At 55.2% G+C, this 18,789-nt stretch overlaps 1 protein-coding gene across 2 annotated transcripts in view; it reads left to right on the top strand.

Annotated features, from left to right (window-relative positions):
• The window catches only part of VIPR2 (vasoactive intestinal peptide receptor 2), a 59,536-nt gene that overhangs the window by 18,272 nt on the left and 22,475 nt on the right, over nt 1-18,789 (top strand). For both annotated transcript variants that reach the window (XM_055335272.1, XM_055335273.1), the window contains exons 3-4: nt 4,030-4,137; nt 10,077-10,174. In XM_055335272.1, the coding sequence (XP_055191247.1) occupies nt 4,030-4,137; nt 10,077-10,174 (206 nt within the window). The remainder of the gene's footprint in view (nt 1-4,029; nt 4,138-10,076; nt 10,175-18,789) is intronic.

Below are 18,789 nucleotides of genomic sequence, written 5' to 3' on the forward strand. Positions count from 1 at the left end.
CGCTTAAGGAAGAGGCTTCTCCTCCATCTTCTTGGTGGGTTTTGAAAGACAGAGAATATTTGTGTGATAAGTGAAAAATACACTTTTTAACAAAAACTCACATATTTATTCATAAAACATGTTAGATAATTTACATGGGTGTTTTAGCTGGTAAACACCATGTGGAGAAAGTCTCATCTGCTGGACGAGGGGACCCTCAGCAGCGGCCCTGGGATGGTCACGGCTTCTGTGATCTTCTCTCTCTGCGTTAAGCCTCTGGATGACTTGCGAGCCTGGCGTGTCGGTCAGTGGGGGGGCCTGTGTTGGCTGGAGCTGCAGGAGGGTGCCGTCCCGGGGAACTCCCTGCGGCCACGAGCTGTTCCCATCTGTGCTGTGCTGTTGTCGCCACAGACCACGCGTGGCTATGGAGCGTTTGTCCAGCTCCTGCAAAGGAGGAACTGAATTGTTATTGTATTTGATTTTAACTAATTTAGATTGAAATTGAAAAGGTCACAGAAGCTTGGGCTGCCAAATTGGAAAGTGCGGTTCTCAGACTTTGTCCTCAGCTGTATATGAGCGTGTACCACTTGGTTCATCCTCTTGTTCTTACTGTTTTAGCAGAGTTCTGACTTCCGTTAAGTAACCAGTGTCGGCCAGGATCCGGGTGGGTCCCTGCCTGTGGTTGCTCACGGAGTTTAATCATTTCTAACCATACCTGCCATTTTTTAAAAAAAAATTTTTTTCATTTATTTACGATAGTCATACAGAGAGAGAGAGAGAGGCAGAGACACAGGCGGAGGGAGAAGCAGGCTCCATGCACCGGAAGCCCGACGTGGGACTCGATCCCGGGTCTCCAGGATCACGCCCTGGGCCAAAGGCAGGCGCCAAACCGCTGCGCCACCCAGGGATCCCCATACCTGCCATTTTAAACAAATGATCTTTGTTACATTAAAGGAGTCTCATTAAGAGTTTTTGAAAATGAGGAATGGCTGCTAAACTTTGTCAGATGACTTTTCAGAGTCTATTGATATGAACAAACGCTTTCCCTTCCAGACCAACTGACATCCTTATCACCATCTTAATTCCCAAGGTTGCTGCCAAAGTGTCAGAAAAATGAATTCCGCATGCAGGCTGATTGCCTCACTGGGCCACTGTGTCTGACACCATCTACACTGCTCACTGGTTCTCAAACTAGCCTTTTCTCCAAATGTATTGCCTTGGCTCACACTTTTCTTTTATTGGGAAGGACTCCTGCCTGTCCTCTCCTGTCCCTCCTCCAGTCTGCCCTCCAGCTGAGTCCTGTCGTCATTGTTGGATCACAGTTGACCTCATAACAATTGATATTTCCTTCCTTGTGTGACTTTATGCTTTTCCTGCCTGATTTTTCTATTCCTTTCTTTTCTATGTTTCTGTCAGTGATTAAGCATCACACTTTGTACCAAAACAACAAAATGGGGATCCCTGGGTGGCGCAGCGGTTTGGCGCCTGCCTTTGGCCCAGGGCGCGATCCTGGAGACCCGGGATCGAATCCCACGTCGGGCTCCCGGTGCATGGAGCCTGCTTCTCCCTCTGCCTGTGTCTCTGCCTCTCTCTCTCTCTGTGTGACTATCATAAATAAAATAAAAATTAAAAAAAAATTAAAAAACAAAACAAAACAACAAAATGCTCTCAAGACAATCATATACCTCCTGCCTTGGTTGGTCAGATTGGCCTGGGGCCTCCCAAGGGTCTCTTCTGGTCACGGGGCATATGCTCAGCCCCCAGACAAACCTGGCAGGGGCAGGAAGGACAGAGGTCTCCGTGTTCAGAATTCAAACATGATGTGATGTTCTTGAGTCCAGTGCTTGGTGTCCTGCGTCCAGAGCCCCCCCGGGGGCAAGCTTTACCTCCTCATGCTCCTCACCCTTCTGCAGGCGCGGTGCCTCCCTCCGCCTCCCTCATTTCTTAGGCCGGGTGTATGCGTTCTCTCCTCCATGTTTATTGACCTCTCCGAGTGCTGCCCTTTCAGACTTCTTGATGTTATTTTCGTGGGATTAGGGAAGTAGAATCGAGAAGCTCGTGGACTCCTACTTGGCTGTCTCCTCCCCTCAGACTCACTGCAGACGGGGCCGCCTCCACACTGGCCTCTGGCCCTCGGTGCTCTCAGCCTGGGCCAGTCGTGTGGCTCCCCGCTGGGGCATAGGTGGGAAGGCGCCTCTGCCACTATTGCCCAAGGCCTGTACAGCCGGTGCGTGAGGGCCCAGTACACATATAAACAGGGCGAGGGCTTGCCAGCAACAGAAGGGGTGATCCAGTGTACTCTAGGAACTTAAGTCAAGTCCTGCTGTAATATGAAGATGGACTGCAATGAACCCATGGATTTTATATCTCTCCATTAAGGTTCTCACTATTGAAACAGAAATTTGTCATTTTTGGGTTGACGACTGTTGACCCTCCCCAATGACCGATGGCCTATGTTCGGAACGAGCTGCCTTCCCAGTGGGGCAGTCTCGGCACCGCTTGTGCTTCTTGGGAGATCTGGATACCCCCACTGTCCCTTGTTGGCTCTCTGTTGGGAACCGGGCCCTGTCCTGTCCAGGCCTCTGCCTCCTGTGCCAACAGTGGATGGTGTCATGTGAGCTGTCATTGCAGGACCACCGCCTGCCCTGCTCTCCAGCCTTGGCACACTCCTGGGGAGCCAGCCACTCACTTGTACTTGAAGACTTGTTCTGAATATTTCTTCAAAAGCAGTATTTTCTTTAAATATGTAAGAATGTGAGGGGAGCCTGGGGCTCCATCAGTGTAGCGTCTGTCTTCTGCTCAGGTCATGGTCTCAGGGTCCTGGGATCGAGTCCCATGTCGGGCTCCCTGCTCAGCAGGGAGCCTGCTACTCCCTCTCCTCCTCTCCCTCTCTCTCTCCTCCCTCTCCTCCTCTCCCTCTCTCTCTCTCTCAGATAAATAAAATCTTTTAAAAATTTAAATATGTAAGAACGTTAATATGGTGTGAATTTATGTGCTCATAAATCACTGTGCTCATTTAATCACTGCCATGTTAATGAATTTTTAGAATAAATATATTTTTATTTTAAGACCTTTAGAAAGTATTTTCATCTGGAAAACTGGACTCCTAGCCACTTCATCAGAGGCATCTGCATTCTTGAAGTAGAATCCTCCTATTCAAACCAAGCGAATGCTCCGTGAATGTTTCTGTGTCAGACTGGCTGGCCCGTCAGAGAGAACTGTGGTTGGTTTGTTGTCTCCATCAAGGCTAGCACATTGGTCCGCCAACATTGAACTTTAAGTGAAAGATAAAACTTTAGAAGTCACAAAATATAGTAGCAATACCTTGTTTGGACTTGTAGTAAAAAGCTGTGAGTTCAAGTATGGATTTGCTCAGGGATTGTGTGCTGTTGAGAGCTCTCTGCTGCCTGTCCGGGTCAACAGACACAGGTTTGTAGGCTTTGCACAGGGCGGGGTCTTGCTGAGACCCCGTGAGAGATCCAGAGAGCAGTTTGTAAATTAGGTTATCTGATAACTGCATGAGGGTAACCTAAGTGGTGAACACTTAGATGCTTCCTTGACTGTTAAAATCAAGTAAACTTATCAAATATTTAAATTTGCAAATTATCCTCAAAGTTGGATGCCCTGAAGGCACAAGTGTGCATTCATCCCAGGGAGCCTAAGCCTTCAGGACTCACACAGACCCCCAGTGGTACCCATGTCGTTACCCTGGGGGATGCACATCAGCAGGAGAAAAGTAACTGCCGGTTTCTATTAAAATCCTGCATGCGTGGCACACACTGAAATATTCAATTACTTTATACCACACATCTGGTTGTTTCTCCAAACCTGATTAAAGTGAGTACACAAGCTAAGAATATGCTCAGTAACATTGTTGGTGCAAACTTGTTTCACAGACAAGTGATTCACAAGGTGATTATCTAAATACCGGGCAGTCGGCTTGCAGAGGCTTAGACAGATGTGCCTCTTGGGCCTGGGCGTCCCCATGGGCAGCGGCGCCTGTGCTCCCCTTGTGCAGCCTTGGCTTCTCACATGTGTCTCTCCCTGCAGCCTGCACCGGTGTCTGGGACAACATTACCTGCTGGCGCCCTGCAGACGTAGGCGAGACCGTCACAGTACCCTGTCCTAAAGTGTTCAGCAACTTTTACAGCAAACCAGGTACTGTCACATCTGCACCTGCAGAGGCTGCAGGGCAGCCACTCCCTCAAACCACGAGAAGCAGGCTCACTGGTTGCCTGCTCTAGCGGGTGCATGAGCAGCTGCGGCATCGCGGGCTGCACTGGCTGTCGGAGCGGGAGGGTGAGAAGCTTCTTGCCAGGTCAGCCACCTGAAACCAAACACAGGGGAGAGCAGGCCTCAGGTCAGCACAGACGCCCAATCCCGACCATGACATGTGGCCTGAGCACCCGTGTGCGGGCAGCCGTGGGGTTCAGGCACCTGGAACGTGGACGTGGTTCCGTGCTCCCTGCTGTGTGTGGCTGCCCGTAGGCCCAGAGACCATCTCCCAGAGGCTCAGGGACAGCGGCAAGCCCCTCTGCACCCAGAGGTGGCTTCTCATCCACAGGAAACATCACACTCACTGGGCTGAGTGTCCTCAACTCCCAGCCCCCACTTTCTGAACTGGGCCCCTGTGGCCAGATGACCCAGAGTCTCGGTCTCCAGGGTCAGAGGGCCTGGGAGTGAGGGTGCCCCCGTCCTGTGCTCGCTGTCTGCACAACCCTGCAACACCTCCTGGCTTGTTCCCGAGAGGGTAGTGGTGGCGTGTTGTGTTGTAAACCATCCAGATTTTCTTTTTTTTTTTCTTAAAGATTTTATTTATTTATTCATGAGATAACACAGAGAAAGGGAGACAGAGGCAGAGACACAGGCAGAGGGAGAAGCAGGCTCCATGCAGGGAGCCCGACATGGGACTCGATCCTGGGACTCCAGGATCATGCCCTGGGCCACGGCAGGTGCTAAACCACTGAGCCACCCAGGGTTCCCCCAGATTTTCATAACATGAAGAAATATATCTGGAAAAATAGAAAAGAGAAGAGACATCTGGAAATCAGAAAGGCATGATACTTTGGAGTCTGTAGAGGACTTGTTTTCATCTTTTTTTTTTTTAATGTTTGCTTTTATTTTTTTTAAATTTTTATTTATTTATAATAATCACACACACACAGAGAGAGAGGCAGAGACACAGGCAGAGGGAGAAGCAGGCTCCGTGCACCGGGAGCCCGACGTGGGATTCGATCCCGGGTCTCCAGGATCGCGCCCTGGGCCAAAGGCAGGCGCCAAACCGCTGCGCCACCCAGGGATCCCCTTGTTTTCATCTTGAACAAACATTATAGGGTAAAAACCCTGAGAACTAGAATAGTTGAAATACTTTAAGCGGAGTGTTGTGGCACAGACTGGGATGGAGGAAAATGAGATTCTAAAGAAAAAGGTTTTGTTGCAAGATGAGACTGTTTCTCTGTGAGTCTGTGAGACTGTGGGCAGGCCCAGGTCACGCCTGCATACACATCACTAGGTTAGAAAAACTAAACCATCTTAAAGAATCTGAACTCTAAAAAAATATCCTGTCTAATCAATAACATTTCTGCTGAAGGTTCTGGGCTGCAATCTCCCAGAAATCCCGAATGAACGAGCACAGACCCAGGCTTCCCCTCCTCGGAGGTTTGGCTCCAAAGGCTTCCGGGGGCAGCCAGGGGTCTTCACACTGACAAACACGGCAGCTCTGGTCCCCGGGTGTCTGTTGTGAGACCCAGCCCTGGCCAGGCAGGAGCCAGCTGGGCCACGTGTGCCCAGGTCGGTGTAGACACTGGCCCTGCTCGGAACCATTGAGCATCCTCTCCTTTGGGGAACTAGAATCCTGGGCTGTATTGGGTTAGTGCTTGGTGCTCTGTCCAAGCAGGGAGCGTGGCACTGCCTGCTGCTGTGGGGAACATCACTACCACTGGGAGATTTGCTGGAGGTCCCCGGTCTGTGTATCACAGCTGATGATCTCAAGTGTCTTTGCCTCCCCTTGTTTAACAGGTCGCAAAATGTCCACGGGAGGTGCTTGCACAGACTCTTGACAAATCTAAATCATCGTCTGCGTGGAATGGTTGGGGTGTGTTTGCAATTACTTAGAGAACCACGGACGTCTTGCAGAGCTGGGGGCTGTGTAGGGCTGGGGCAGGGCCCACGGGGCATCAGGGGAGGCCCCACGGAGGAAATCTGACGGAGGTAAAAGGCTGGTTGTGAAACACCATCAAGAACCAATCGGGCTGGAACCTGGGTCGTACTTCCCAAGTTACAGAAAACTTCTACAGAGATGCCAGGTGCTCCTCACGGGGACTTGTAGGAGGCCCAGGTCACAGAAGGACATGTGGTCACTTCACCCCACAGACCCAACATTCAGGAAATAGATCCATGTTTTTATAACAAGTTGTTATCTGAGTTCTCACACATCCAGGAGGTGGGGGGGGGGGCGGGGGGGCTCTCCCGGTCGCCATGCGTGTTGTCACGGTGCGTGTTGTCACGGCAGCTGCACCTTGCTCTCTGTTGTCTCCGTGGGGGAAAGCCCCTCTGAGCTGCACTCAGTCATGGGTGCGAGTAACAATAAAGCCACGGGGACCCTGCACCAAGATCAAGTCTCTAAAAGGGAGAGCAGAAAACCACCACATGGGGATGAGGCCGGGCCCAGGGAGGAGGAGCTGTGATGGGAAAAGCTGGAGTCTCGGGGTGCCGTGGTGCCTCCCGCGCCCCAGAGGAGTAGAGTTTGGGGGATAGCTGGGCCTGCCCTGTCACCAGCAACAGGGCCCTGCTTGTCCTGGGAGCACACGAGCACGTCCTGAGACGAGCCGGGCGTTGGGGTTGGACGTCCCCAGGGCTGTGCCACTCTCCTGACCAACACTGCACCCCAGGACTCACACACCAGACCTGTGCTCACGGGAGTGTCGGGGGGGTGGTTGTCTGGGGAGCAGGGGCCTCCATGCCCGACAGACTCCAGCCTTCCTGCAGCGAACGGCCATGACCTCCTCCTGGCCACGCACACATGGACACTTCCCTGGGAGCACCCTTGGGGAGCTGCTGGCACAGGCACCGTTCAGAGTCTGGCCAAGGGCCACGCAGACAGAGCTCATGAAGAAAGGGGCCCACCAGGGGTGAGGTGAGCGACCCCACAGAGAGGAGGTGGCCCCACAGTCAGGGTGGGAGGAGGTGCACTCGCAGAGGATGGAGCAGGGGGTGTGGCTCCTGGGCCCAAAGCTGTGCACACCCCCACTTTTCTTCCCTCATCCTGCATTCACCCCCAAGCTTCTCTCACACCCCACTCACCTCCCAGTCCCCCCTCACCAACCCAGGTCCCCCTCACCTCCCCATAGCCTCCTCACCTCCCCAGCCTCCCATCCCCTCCCAGCCTCCCTCACCTCCCCAGATACCCCCTTACCTCACAATACCTCTATCACCTCCCCAGCCCCCCCACCTTCCTAGCACCCTTCACCTCCCCTGCCCCCCTCACCTCCAAAGATCCCCCTCACCTCCCCACACCTCTATCACCTCCCCAGCACCCCCTCACCACCCCAGCCCCCTCACTTCCCCAGGTCCCCCCTCACATCCCCAGCACCCCTCACCTCCCTACACCTCCCTCACCTCCCCAGTTCCCCTTCACCTTCCCAGGACCCCCTCACCTCCCCAGCCCCCCTCACCTCCCCAGCACCCCCCACCTCCCTAGCTCCCTCTCACCTCCCCACATCCCCCTCATCTCCCCAGCACCCCTCACCTTCCTAGGTCCCCTCTCGCCTACCAGCACGCCTCACCTCCTAGGTTCCCCCTCACCTCCCCAGGTCCCCCCTCATCTCCCCACCACCCCACCTCCCCACCCCTTCTGCACATGGCTGCCTCCTCTGACTCCAGGTGTCTTCGAGGAGGTGAAGCCAGGCAAGATGGAGAACCTGTGGAGGGGGATCGACCTCATGGAATAAAGTTTGCTTAAGCATCTCCCTTAGTTTACTGTTTGCTGTAACGAATGAGAGATGGCCGGTCAGCATCCCTCCTGGTTTGTCCCCAGGAGCTGGGCGTGTACAGGTTGGACAGCAAGCATGCTGCGTGGTGACCCCGCAGCCTGGGATGGAAACGTGGCCCTTGCTTGTGGGCATAGGTCTCCCACCTGTGATGTGGGACCATTAAAAGGTGCCCCCCATGTCGCCGTTGGGTCCATGGGAGCCTCGGTGCAAAGTCTGGCTCATGGCAGGAGCTCAGTGAGCAACCTGCAGCGACCTCACCCCCTCTGCTATTCGGATTCCTGATCGTTACCTTCTGGGCGCCTCAATCTCCCTATCTATATAATAGGGCAGGGGAACCTGGTCTCGGGGGCCCTGCCCCCCTTAGGACTCTGTCCTGCCTCCACTATCCACATGTCTCGCCCTCCAGCCCCCCGCAAGTCCCCCCACGGCTCTCCTGGAGCCAGAGCAGGAGGAGATTTGGGGCCTGGACTCGGGAAAATACAGGGATGGCGGTGTTGGGCTATGGTGGCAGGCCAGGTGATGCTGCTGGGGGCTTTGTGGAGACCTCTGAACCCCACTGTCTTGCCGGTGGGCGAGTCAGGGTCTGGGCTGCCCCGCCTGCCTCCACACAGCAGGCCGAGAATCACTTACGTGTATTATCACCTCAGTGTGAACGCACCCTGCTCCTGACCTTGTCTGGTCCATCGATTGTGTAGGCTGCCCTGGTGTAGAAAACAGAAAGCGTTTTTGAGTAAGGAACCCTATTTCCACCACTCAGTCACTATAGAACCTTGGGCGTGTCACTGAACTTCAGTCTCACCTGTAAAACGGGAGCAGTAATGCCCAGGTCGGCCCTGCAGTGTTGGCCCAAAACAAAGAGATGAGATCCATGAGTGAAAATATTTGCTATTCTGGAAGCCTTGAGGGCCGTGGGATCCGGAGAAAGCTTGGTGGGTGCTGAGTGGTTAAGCCTCTAGGCGCTGACGGCAGGAAGCGCCTCCCCAGGCCTGAGCTTCCTGAAGCCCACCCTGCAAGGCCCAGCCCTGTCCCAGGTCATCAGAGCCCCCTTAGGTCACTCGTCACTACCCAGTGCCGACTGTGGCCACCTCCTGGGGACACCACCTTTGTTTTAAAGACTATTTATTTACTTGTTTGTTTATTTATTTGAGGGAGTGGGTTGGGGGAGGTGCAGAAGGAGAGAATCTGAAGCAGACTCTGCACTGAGCATGGGGACCGACATGGAGCTCAATCCCACAACCCTGAGATCATGACCTGAGCCGAAACCGAGAGTCAGACCCTCAACCAACTGAGTCGCCCAGGAGCCCTGACCCTTTAGGTAGAGGGAACGTTCCATTCCTGAGCTTAACACACACGATTACATTAATTACATGCAGAAAGAACTGGTGCTATAAGATCAACACTGTCTTTATTTCATGCAATTTAAATCTTTTTTTCTTGCCTAGAAATTATCTTTATTTTTTTCATTTTTTAATCCACATATGTGCAAAATTCAACTGATTTGCAATTTCTGTTTAACTGCATTTTTTCTTTTTCTATATAAATGTATTTTATTTTCTAATTGAAGTTCAATGTGCCAACATATAGTATCACAGTCAGTGATCCAATTTAACTCTTATGCCCACGGTCTCTTCCTCTGCCATCACTGACCTTCCACTGATGTAACGTGCTGCCTGCCTGTGCACTCTGGTCGTGCCCAGAGCTGGCACGGAGTAGGATGGAGTGGGGTAGCCAGTACTGCCGTGGCTGGGATTTGGTGATAACTCTCCCGGGACAGAATATGAGTCTGTTAGTTTTCACTGTGCTTCTTCACAGCGGCAGCCATGCCAGCCATTACAGCTGCACCTTTGCTTCATGGCCCAGAAGCTCTCCCACCATCCACCCAGGCCCCTCAAGACCCAGCTTCCGTGGGTAGGAGCCCTGCCGGGGTGGGGCAGTGAACGCACACACACTGTGAAGTGTGTGAATGGAGTGAGACGAGGCTCCGCTCTCCACCCACCGGAGGGAGGCAGCAGAGAGGGCTGTCCCCCGTGAGCATGGCCTACACAGTCACCACGGAGGCCAGCACTTGGGAGCCCACAAACCTAATGCCGAGACTTTATCTTCCAGGAAACATAAGCAAAAACTGCACAAGGGATGGGTGGTCGGAGACGTTTCCAGATTTCATAGACGCGTGTGGCTATCATGATGCTGAGGACGAGAGCAAGGTAAGGGCCCCGCGTGGTTCCCGCTCGTTCTGGCCCCTTTTCTGTAAGTGTGCACGCAGCAGCGCCCACCTGCTGCCCGACAAGAGTCGTGTACACGTCCTTCCTGCCCTGAGCGCTGCTACTTCTCAACAGCCAGCGTGGGCAAAACCCCGTGTGGGGTCTGCGCCTGGCCCGTGGCGTCATCTCACAACCGTCATGGGGTTGGAGGCAGGAGGGCCTGAACATTGGCTCGTCTGAGGGGCTGTGCCTGCCTGAAGAGCCCCAACGAGCGCTCACTCTGCCGACCAGTTTCCTTGGCCCGGTTAAGGCTGCGTCACGGTGTGGGCTGCCCAGCAGCCTCACTCTGGATCTGCGAGCCCTGAGCCAGTGGCAGGAGCCAGAGTCCTGGCACAACGAGTGTGCAGACTAAAGCCCTGAGTGTGCTCCTGCCGGCAGTGCCCAGGGCATGCAGGCCCAGCCTGTGGTGTGGGCCGTGCTGTGTCAAGTGGGGTACAGGGGCCATGGACATGTGCTCACCAGGAGCCCTTTCCCTGGGTGCGTGACCCCATGAATGCCACGGCCAGTCGGGCCTGCTCCACCCTGGGCTCCCCCCGCAGCACCATGTGACGGTGGATTTGCTTTGTTCGCCACCAGAAAACCAGGTGACTGCTCTCCCTCGGGCTGCCCCCCACCCCCTCCCTGAGGCTGTGTTAGCCCCAGGTGAACGAACGCCCTGTGAGCCTGAAATCGAGCTGTGCCCACGCCTCCCCTGCAAGCACCCACTGGGTGAGAACGTGCTGAGGTGCTCTGAGAGAGCCAGAGGGGCTTCCCAGCACCTGGCCTCACGGTCACGCCCGTTTCCAGGGGATCCGCTCGTCTTCCATGTGTTTGCTCTCCTCACTAAAATTTGGGGTATAAAGCTGGTTCCTTTGCCACCACATTACCAAGTTCTAGAAATGGAAGTCCTTCCGTCTCAGCCAGTGTCCAAGTGATGCTGTTGTGGCCAAGGTGGTGCTGGGCACGTGTGAGCCAGGTCGCTCCTCAGCACAGTCTCATGTAGGCCTTCCTGCCGAGTGTTCCTGAGGTATGACGTGGGACCACCCCAGGCGTCCCTCACTGTGTCACACTTGGAGCGTACTGTGTTCTTACAAACCAAAGGCTGTGGCGACGCTGACAGAGGGTCCACAGTGGCCAGTCGTCTAACAATAGTTGTTCTTCATCTCCCTGCATCATGTTTTGCTAATTCAGGCCGTATTTCGAACATTCTTGTGATCATTATATTTGTTACGGTCGCCTGTGATTGGCAGTTAGGATGCACGGAGAGCTCAGGTGATGATCAGCATTTTTTAACAATAAAGGATCTTAAAGCTACGTTCATCATTTTCACAGACATGACATTCTGGTACATTAAGAGACTAGAGTGTGGTAGGAACGTAGGTCTTATAAGCCCCAGGAAAGCAAACAAGTCGCTGGACCCCTTTTGTTGGGAAATTGCTGTGCTGCACGGTCTGGAACGAACGTGTCTCCATGGCACGCCCACGTGCAGGATGATGTTGGATGCGTGTATGTATGTAAATTGTAAAATGAGCCCCTCGATCAAGCTGATTCTGCATCTCCGTACATACAACCCTTTATGTGTGACATGCAGACCTCACTGTCTCACACCCGATGGTCATGCACAGCCCCCGCCCCTTGTCTGGGTGCGTCTTGGTGACAGTCCACCTTACCGATGGAGACACCAAGGCTCGGGTGTGACCCGGTTGGAGGCCCCAGCTCTGTTTCTGTTGTGCAGTCACTGAGATTTTCCATGTCAGATGTAGTCAACGTGCTCTCTGCGAGCAGCCGCAGGCTGCAGGCAATGCCTGGTGGGGGGGGTGCTAGCAGCCCCTCTGGCAGAGGGAGCCTCTGTGGGGCCCATGTGCACCTGCTGCCCACCTGCATTACATCCTGCACATCCCTCAGGACACATGAGCCGTCTGTGAGCACCGCAGCCAAGTTACAGGACAGCTCCTGGGACATCACTGAAATGTCACGTACTCAGAACCCAGAACCACAGAACATCCTGGTTCTTCTTCCTCCTGACCTCCTCCTGGGCTGTGTGCTGTCGGTGGCGGGAGCCATTTGTCCTGCTGGCGTGGGGTGTGGCCACATGGGCTCTGCACACTGGCCAGGTGAGGCCTACCTGCCAGGGCCGAGCTCAGCCCTGGACATATTTCACGTCGCTTTGGTGTTTACTGACTCAGCGAGAAGCCTCGGTGATATGTCAGTCCCTCGTGAGTTATCTGTGGGACAGGAAGGCCCTGGGGTCTCGGGGTTCTGGAAGCCATTTAGCTACCACTGCTGGAAGACACAGGGAGGGCAGTTATGTGACCGAGGCCGCAAGTGCAGGTCCCCCAGGGCGAAGCCCAGTGTCAGTGACCTGCCGAGGTCAAGTCTGAACTCAGAAGGCGTTTTCATAGGAGGATGCCCGAGGATTTCAGGTTTGAGACTTGCCCCCTCTTGCTGTTGGCTATGTGATGACGAACCAGGAGATGCTTCTGTTGGCTTTCCAAGGATAAGTCTCGAGCTGGGGCCGAGTTTACCCCCAGCTTCCTTCAGAACTGTTGCTGCAGCAAGAAGTGCTCTGGGGACCAGGAATGGAGATGCCCCTCCTCATGGTGGCCAGGGCTGCAGGAGTGGCTCCCCATCACCCGCCTCCTGGACAGCCCTGCTGGAGGCCATCAGACCGTTCCAGGCACAGAAGACAGGCCCTGGGGATTGGGACAGTCTTGGGCCTCCGTGGTTAGGGGCAAGGGGCTCTGACCCCCCATGTCCACCCGCCCACCCCGTGGGGTAGAAGCAGAGTGCACCCCACAGCAGTGTCATCCACAGCCAGTTGCAGGTCCCTGTCCTCTTTCATCCATCCCACAAATACACGTGTCCTGGGAACAGCGGTGTCCAAGTGCATCCTCGGTTATTACAGGTCCGCTGTGGCTATAGAGGAGTCGCCGTGGGAGGGCGGGTGCTGAGAGCTGATCTTGGAGGCGACGCTGGCTTGCTGGACCAGTCGAGGCCGCCCCTGCTTCCAGGCGTCCCCTGGGTCACACCGTAGGTGGCATTTCCGGGAAAACTGATGGGGAAGTCTTCCAGGCCCTCCGGGAAGTGTGTGACTCAGTAAACCCCACCGGCAGGGAGCACAGAGTGTCTCTGCTTCTCTAATACTTCTCCATCCAGTTTGAAGAGCTATTTTTCTTCTTAATTAAACATTTCAGAGATTTTACAAATATCGTGAATGCATATTCCCTCCTAATGGATTAGAAAATCAAAATATTTAACGTGTGGCAGCGAAGAGAATGATGGCACGAAACCAAAGTGCATAACTTGTCTTCCTGACAGCCGTTTCCGCCGTTCACATACTCCGAATACTTGGTTGTTGATGGGATCGTGTCGAGGACGAGAACCACGCGGTGTCGGCCGTACCGAGGGCCCAGCGGGTCGCTGCCCCAGCTGGGTCTGCTCCGTGGCTGGGGGCCGGGGGCTGGCGGGCAGCCCGGCGACCTTGGCCTCCGATGTCGCTCCTCATCTTATCAGCAGCTCCGTGTCCTCCCGGCTCCCTGGTATTAATTGGATTTCCTGCTCTCACACAGGCCGACTCTGCTCTGGGTGCTGCGCGTGCAAACTTTGTTGGCTTCAGGATTAATTAAATTCAAGGGGAAAAAATTAGCCTCCACAGAAGCCACAGGCTTGGCTCCATGTGGTGAGGGAATGGAAGGTAAAGCCACCCCAGGAATGGGGAGACCACGGAGGAAGACGCTGCCCGAAGACCCCAGAGGCCCCTCCGATGTGACAGGAAGGGGAGCGGCTTCTCATTGTGGGCCGAGGCAGCCGGGTCTGGCGGTGCTCTGGACCTCCCCTTCCTGCTCCCACAAGCCACAGCGGGACCCTGAAGCTGGCCATGCATGGCTCGGACTCTGTCACAGGCCCCTGGTTGCCATGCCAGACCTTCCCTGTCCATGTTCTTCTCCCGTCGAAACCACTGTCCCCCAGGCCCGCTGCACCCTGAGGCTCCCTTGACCTCAGCACATTGGCTCCCCTGACCCCGGTCTCTTGGCTGTTTTCCCGCAGCAAAGGCTGTCTTGTGGCTCCTTCTTGAGTGCCCACTGGGGCCCGTCTCCTCGCCGCAGGTCTCTGTCTGCTGCCCAATGTCTACACCACTCCGGCCTCCCAGGCAGGCTGAAAGCTGGTGAAACACGGTAACGCCTAGAAACATTGCAGTCATCACAGGTCTCAGTGGGGCTGGGTGGGAGGTCTCTTTCTCCTGAGTATCAGGAGCCTCCAGACGAGGTACAAGGACCCCAGACAGCACCTGCCCCCTTCTGTGCTTCGTCAGCATTCGCGGCCGTGCTTTTGGCTGCACACCCTGAACCGCCAGAGGACAGCAGTGCTGCAGACACACTGGCGTCCTGTGCGGTGGACATGCAAGGCAGTGCCCCCCACGTGTCCTCTGTGTTATATATTTGCTAACATGGTTCTTGAATAAAGAGCGCTTCAGCTAAATTTAGCCAACAGAGCCGTCTGGCGTCTCAGCCTCCCCATGCATCAAGTGGACACATTTCTTCCATATTATGCCATCTCCCTAAACATATTTTCACAGTCTCCAATCAGCTTTCAGATGCACCAGTAACTCTCTCTGCTTCGTGGGGAGCGCACCCCCCCCGGCCCCCACCCTGACGGCCCAGCTCACGGCCACCCCCTGTCTGGGGCACTCAGGCGCACCTTGGCGCTTCGCTCATACCTCACGGGGACTGTGGGAGCATGATGCTGCCCCACCGCTCGGGGCGGGCTCCCCTGGAGACCCTTGGAGCCAGGATTCAAGCCCTGAGCCAGTGTGTACCTCCAGGCAGCAGACTTGGGTTTGCGAGCTCACCCGAGGTTCTTGCCTCGGGGACGGTTACCAGGTTACTCCAGCCTCTGAAGCAGCTGTGTGTGCCTTGTTTCCCATCAGACTGCAGAAGGGAGCGTCCCCCTGTGGTTCTTAGGGTCATGTGGGTGCCTGCTCATCAGCAGTGGGTGACACTGAGGGCCTATGCCATGAGGTGGGCACCAAGACTGGGCCGGAGATGCAGCTGGGATGCAGAGGGAGAGCCTCGGATGAAGCCTGGTCCAGAATGCTGCCACCAGCGTGCACGACATACTGCTGCCCGGGGTGCAGGGCTCTTCCCCAGCCCGCCGGCCCAGATCCAGGCTCAACGCTACCCGGGAGCATAGATGACATTCAGAGGATTCACCAGACGTGCAAGGCCATCAGCCATCTCCTGCTAGTGTTGACTGAGCCCGTGGCAGTGATCCGTAGTTCCTGCCTGATGAAGGACTGAGTCTTTCCAAGGCCAGAGGAGAATCTGGATGAGAAGCTAAGAAGGAAATATAATGAGAAAATGGTCACTGGGGAAGGAGGCCCACGGAGCCTCACAGGGGTGGGAGGGCTCCACTTTGCACCCAGCATCCTGCACGCATAGGCAAGGCCTGAGTCTCTTATCCAGTGGTGGTGGGGACGTGTGTGTCCTCGAGCCAGGGCCTCCTGCGACAGCCTGGCCTCCCTGGCCCCTCCCTTCCCTTGGGCTTGTTGATGAGCCGCCTTGCCTGGGGGCTCAGGCTTTTGGGGCTCAGGTAGTTGATGCCTGCAAGGCCGGGGTGCCAGCTGCCCTGACCGGGCCCTCCGGTCAGCAGAGGCAGCACGGGTCCTCTGGTAGGTGGGGCCACTGATGTTCACCGAGGGGCCCCACTGGTTCCTCCATTTGATGCACTGACTTGGGGACTAACTGCAATAGCAGAAGGAGGGTGGACACCGGGAATGTCCGATTCACGGGGACGAGGGCTCCATTGGGAACAGCAGAGGAGGGTGGAGTGGCAGCCCTGTCAGCCGTGGGCGCTGTGAAGACTGTGGGGCCATGGCTCCGAGGGCCAGGAGAAGCGCTGACCAAGGACAAACTCCTTGCGCCCAGAAGGTCCTTGTGGTCACTGTGTTTGCCCTTTTAAACATATCCTTGTTATACTTACTACTTTTTCCAGAAGTAAACATATATTATTTTTGTTCAAATAAAATCTAATTTTAGTCCACAAAAACTCCACTTACACTTATGCCAAGTTTGTCAAACCTCTTCTCAGTACTGTTTGCCTCTTAATCCTGGACTTTGTGGGGACAGTGAGGACACCCAGCTACACACGGGGTTCAGTGATGCCCGTCCTGCCTCCAGCCGGAAGCTCTGGGCAGCATGTCCCATGTGTGCATGGCTGCCCAGGTCACAGGTGCTGTGTGGGCACCTGGCCGCCTGTCGCAGGCTGCACACACGTCTTCCTACCCCTTACAATGTGAGAGTGCCCTCCTGAGGCTCAGCACATGTCTGCCCCCCCATCAAGACCCCAACCCCATCCAGGTCCTGGGACAAAGCCCTGCTGCACCTGCCCTGCCAGGCTCTTCAGTGGTTTCCCGTCTGGAACATTCTTCAGTCTTTCCCTACATGACACCATGTTTCTGAAGAACATAGGCCTGTGACTCTGTAAAGGGCCGTCTGTGGGTTTGATGTTTCTCACAGTGACATTCAGGTGGGATAAAATGTTCCAAAATATCTACAGCTGTTTACCTGGGAAATGTCATATTTGGATTTTAAAAGATAGTCCTTTTCCCTCTGAGGCCTGCACACCAGCAAAGGAGCATCCATGGCATGGCTGAAATAGGGGCACTGCCCTTGGGCTGGAGCACGTAGGATGCTCTCCCCAAAGCCTTTCCCTTTAGGAATGTTGGCAGAGTTGCTGCAGAGCCTTTACAGTGAGATTAGGCACCTCCTTGTAGTCCAACAGAGGGCTGCTGCTCCATGGGTGCCCGAACTCCCACCGTGGCCCCAAAGGCACTGAGGCAAAGGCCCCTGGGCTGCCACACTGCAGCTTGTCCTCCAAGCAGAGCACGCCTCAGGCCCTGAGCCCTTGTCTGCCACCACAGGGATGGTGACGCGTGAGTCCTGAGTCGGGACAAGCACCTGGTATTGTGTCTCGGGCCCAGGGGCTGCTGCACACCTGGCCAGCCTTGCCACCCTGTCCCCCTGCCGTGCTGAGCGCTCCTGCCCCAGCTCCCACTGCCTACCTCTTCCTGCCCCTGCTTTCCCCTTGGCTGTTGGGTCTGAAGCAGGAGCTAGAAATGTGGGTTGGCCCTTGCTCCTCCACCACCTGGTCGTTACGTGCACCAAGGACCGGAGCTGTGCCTTCTCGTCCAGGTGGGACCCACTCTGACACACAAGCTACCTGAGCCTCAGTGGCGCAAAGGGCACTAGGTGCTGGGCCATGAATCATGACTAGGAGGGACCGGGAGAGACCGGGGTTTTTCAGAGAGTGACGCGTGTGACGAGGGCATCGGTAGGTTCAGAAGAGAATGCAGCTGGGTGTCTGCCTCACGACGTTGCTGAAGGAGAGGTGACAGGCGGACCTGGCTTCCCCCCCAGAAAGCTTCTGGGATGGTGCCGGCCTGAGTCCGGAGGCTCTGGCCCCCCGATGCCTTTGTTAAAGTGCAGCTGGGAATCTACCTCACGCTGCAGCCCAGCACAGACATTTCACAAAACCACACTTTCTGTGCTGCTCCTCGTTAACGCTTGGTTGCTGCCCACTAAAGTGATTGCATAACTGACTAATGGGTTATAATGGGGTGAGTACATCGTATGTCGGCCAAACCTGGCCTCTTGAGAGAGAAAGGGGGAGTCATTAATAATCACTCCAGTCACCAGATGCAAACCAGGCCTGGCCTGGGCAAATCAGGCTGTGTGGTCACCCTGGTTATGACTCACTGTTTGGAAAACGCCGGCTGGGCCTTCCATGTTCCCCGAGAGGGGCCCTGCCTACCCTTGGAGCCGCGGCACAGATGTATGTTCGTGGAAAGTTAGGACAGGATATGCATGTGCCCTTGTGCGACACACCTGCTGCGCGGCTCAGGAAGCAGGCCCCACGATGGGCTGACAGCAAGGGCAGCCCGGTCTCTTTCTGGGACGTCCGCCCCCCAGGCAGGACCACCAGCTGGAAGCTGACTGAGCAAAGCGTCTGCTCACCCACCTCAGCAGCCACCAGAGGGCAAGGGTCCAGCACTGCCCCCCTCCTGCCTCCAGGGCCTCAGGGCCATGCTGGCTGCTCCAGGGTTGGACACAGGAAGCACCCACCCCTGGACAGTTTTGTCTTCCTGATTTTGTGATGATGCTGAGGAAGGTCTTCTCCAAGTTAATCAGCCTCCAACATGTGATCCTGCATCCACAGGGGACCAGGGTTGTCCGGTGCTTGTGCTCAGGGCTGTGGGACGTGGCTGCCTGGTCACGCAGCCTGCAGGGTGCCCCAGCCTGTGAACACTCAGGTCCCATTTGGTGTTCACAGCCCTTTCCATGTAAGAAAATGTCATGACTTCACAGGCTGGGACCAGAGGCCTCCACTGGCCAGGCTCTAACCCCAGGCGGGTCCCTCCTCATCTGTGCAGGCTGTGCCAGGCAGGGACCAAGCAGGAAGACAACAATGTTAAAATACCAAGTTAAATATAAAAGGGAGTGTTTATTTGTGATAGAAAATGAAATCACAAGTTGCTGAAGCCTCGGACCTCAAACGTGCTCTTCATTTACGATCTCTGTAAG

Source organism: Nyctereutes procyonoides, unplaced genomic scaffold (genome assembly GCF_905146905.1).
Source record: "Nyctereutes procyonoides isolate TBG_1078 unplaced genomic scaffold, NYPRO_anot_genome, whole genome shotgun sequence".
In the NCBI taxonomy this organism is placed as follows: Eukaryota; Metazoa; Chordata; class Mammalia; order Carnivora; family Canidae; genus Nyctereutes; species Nyctereutes procyonoides.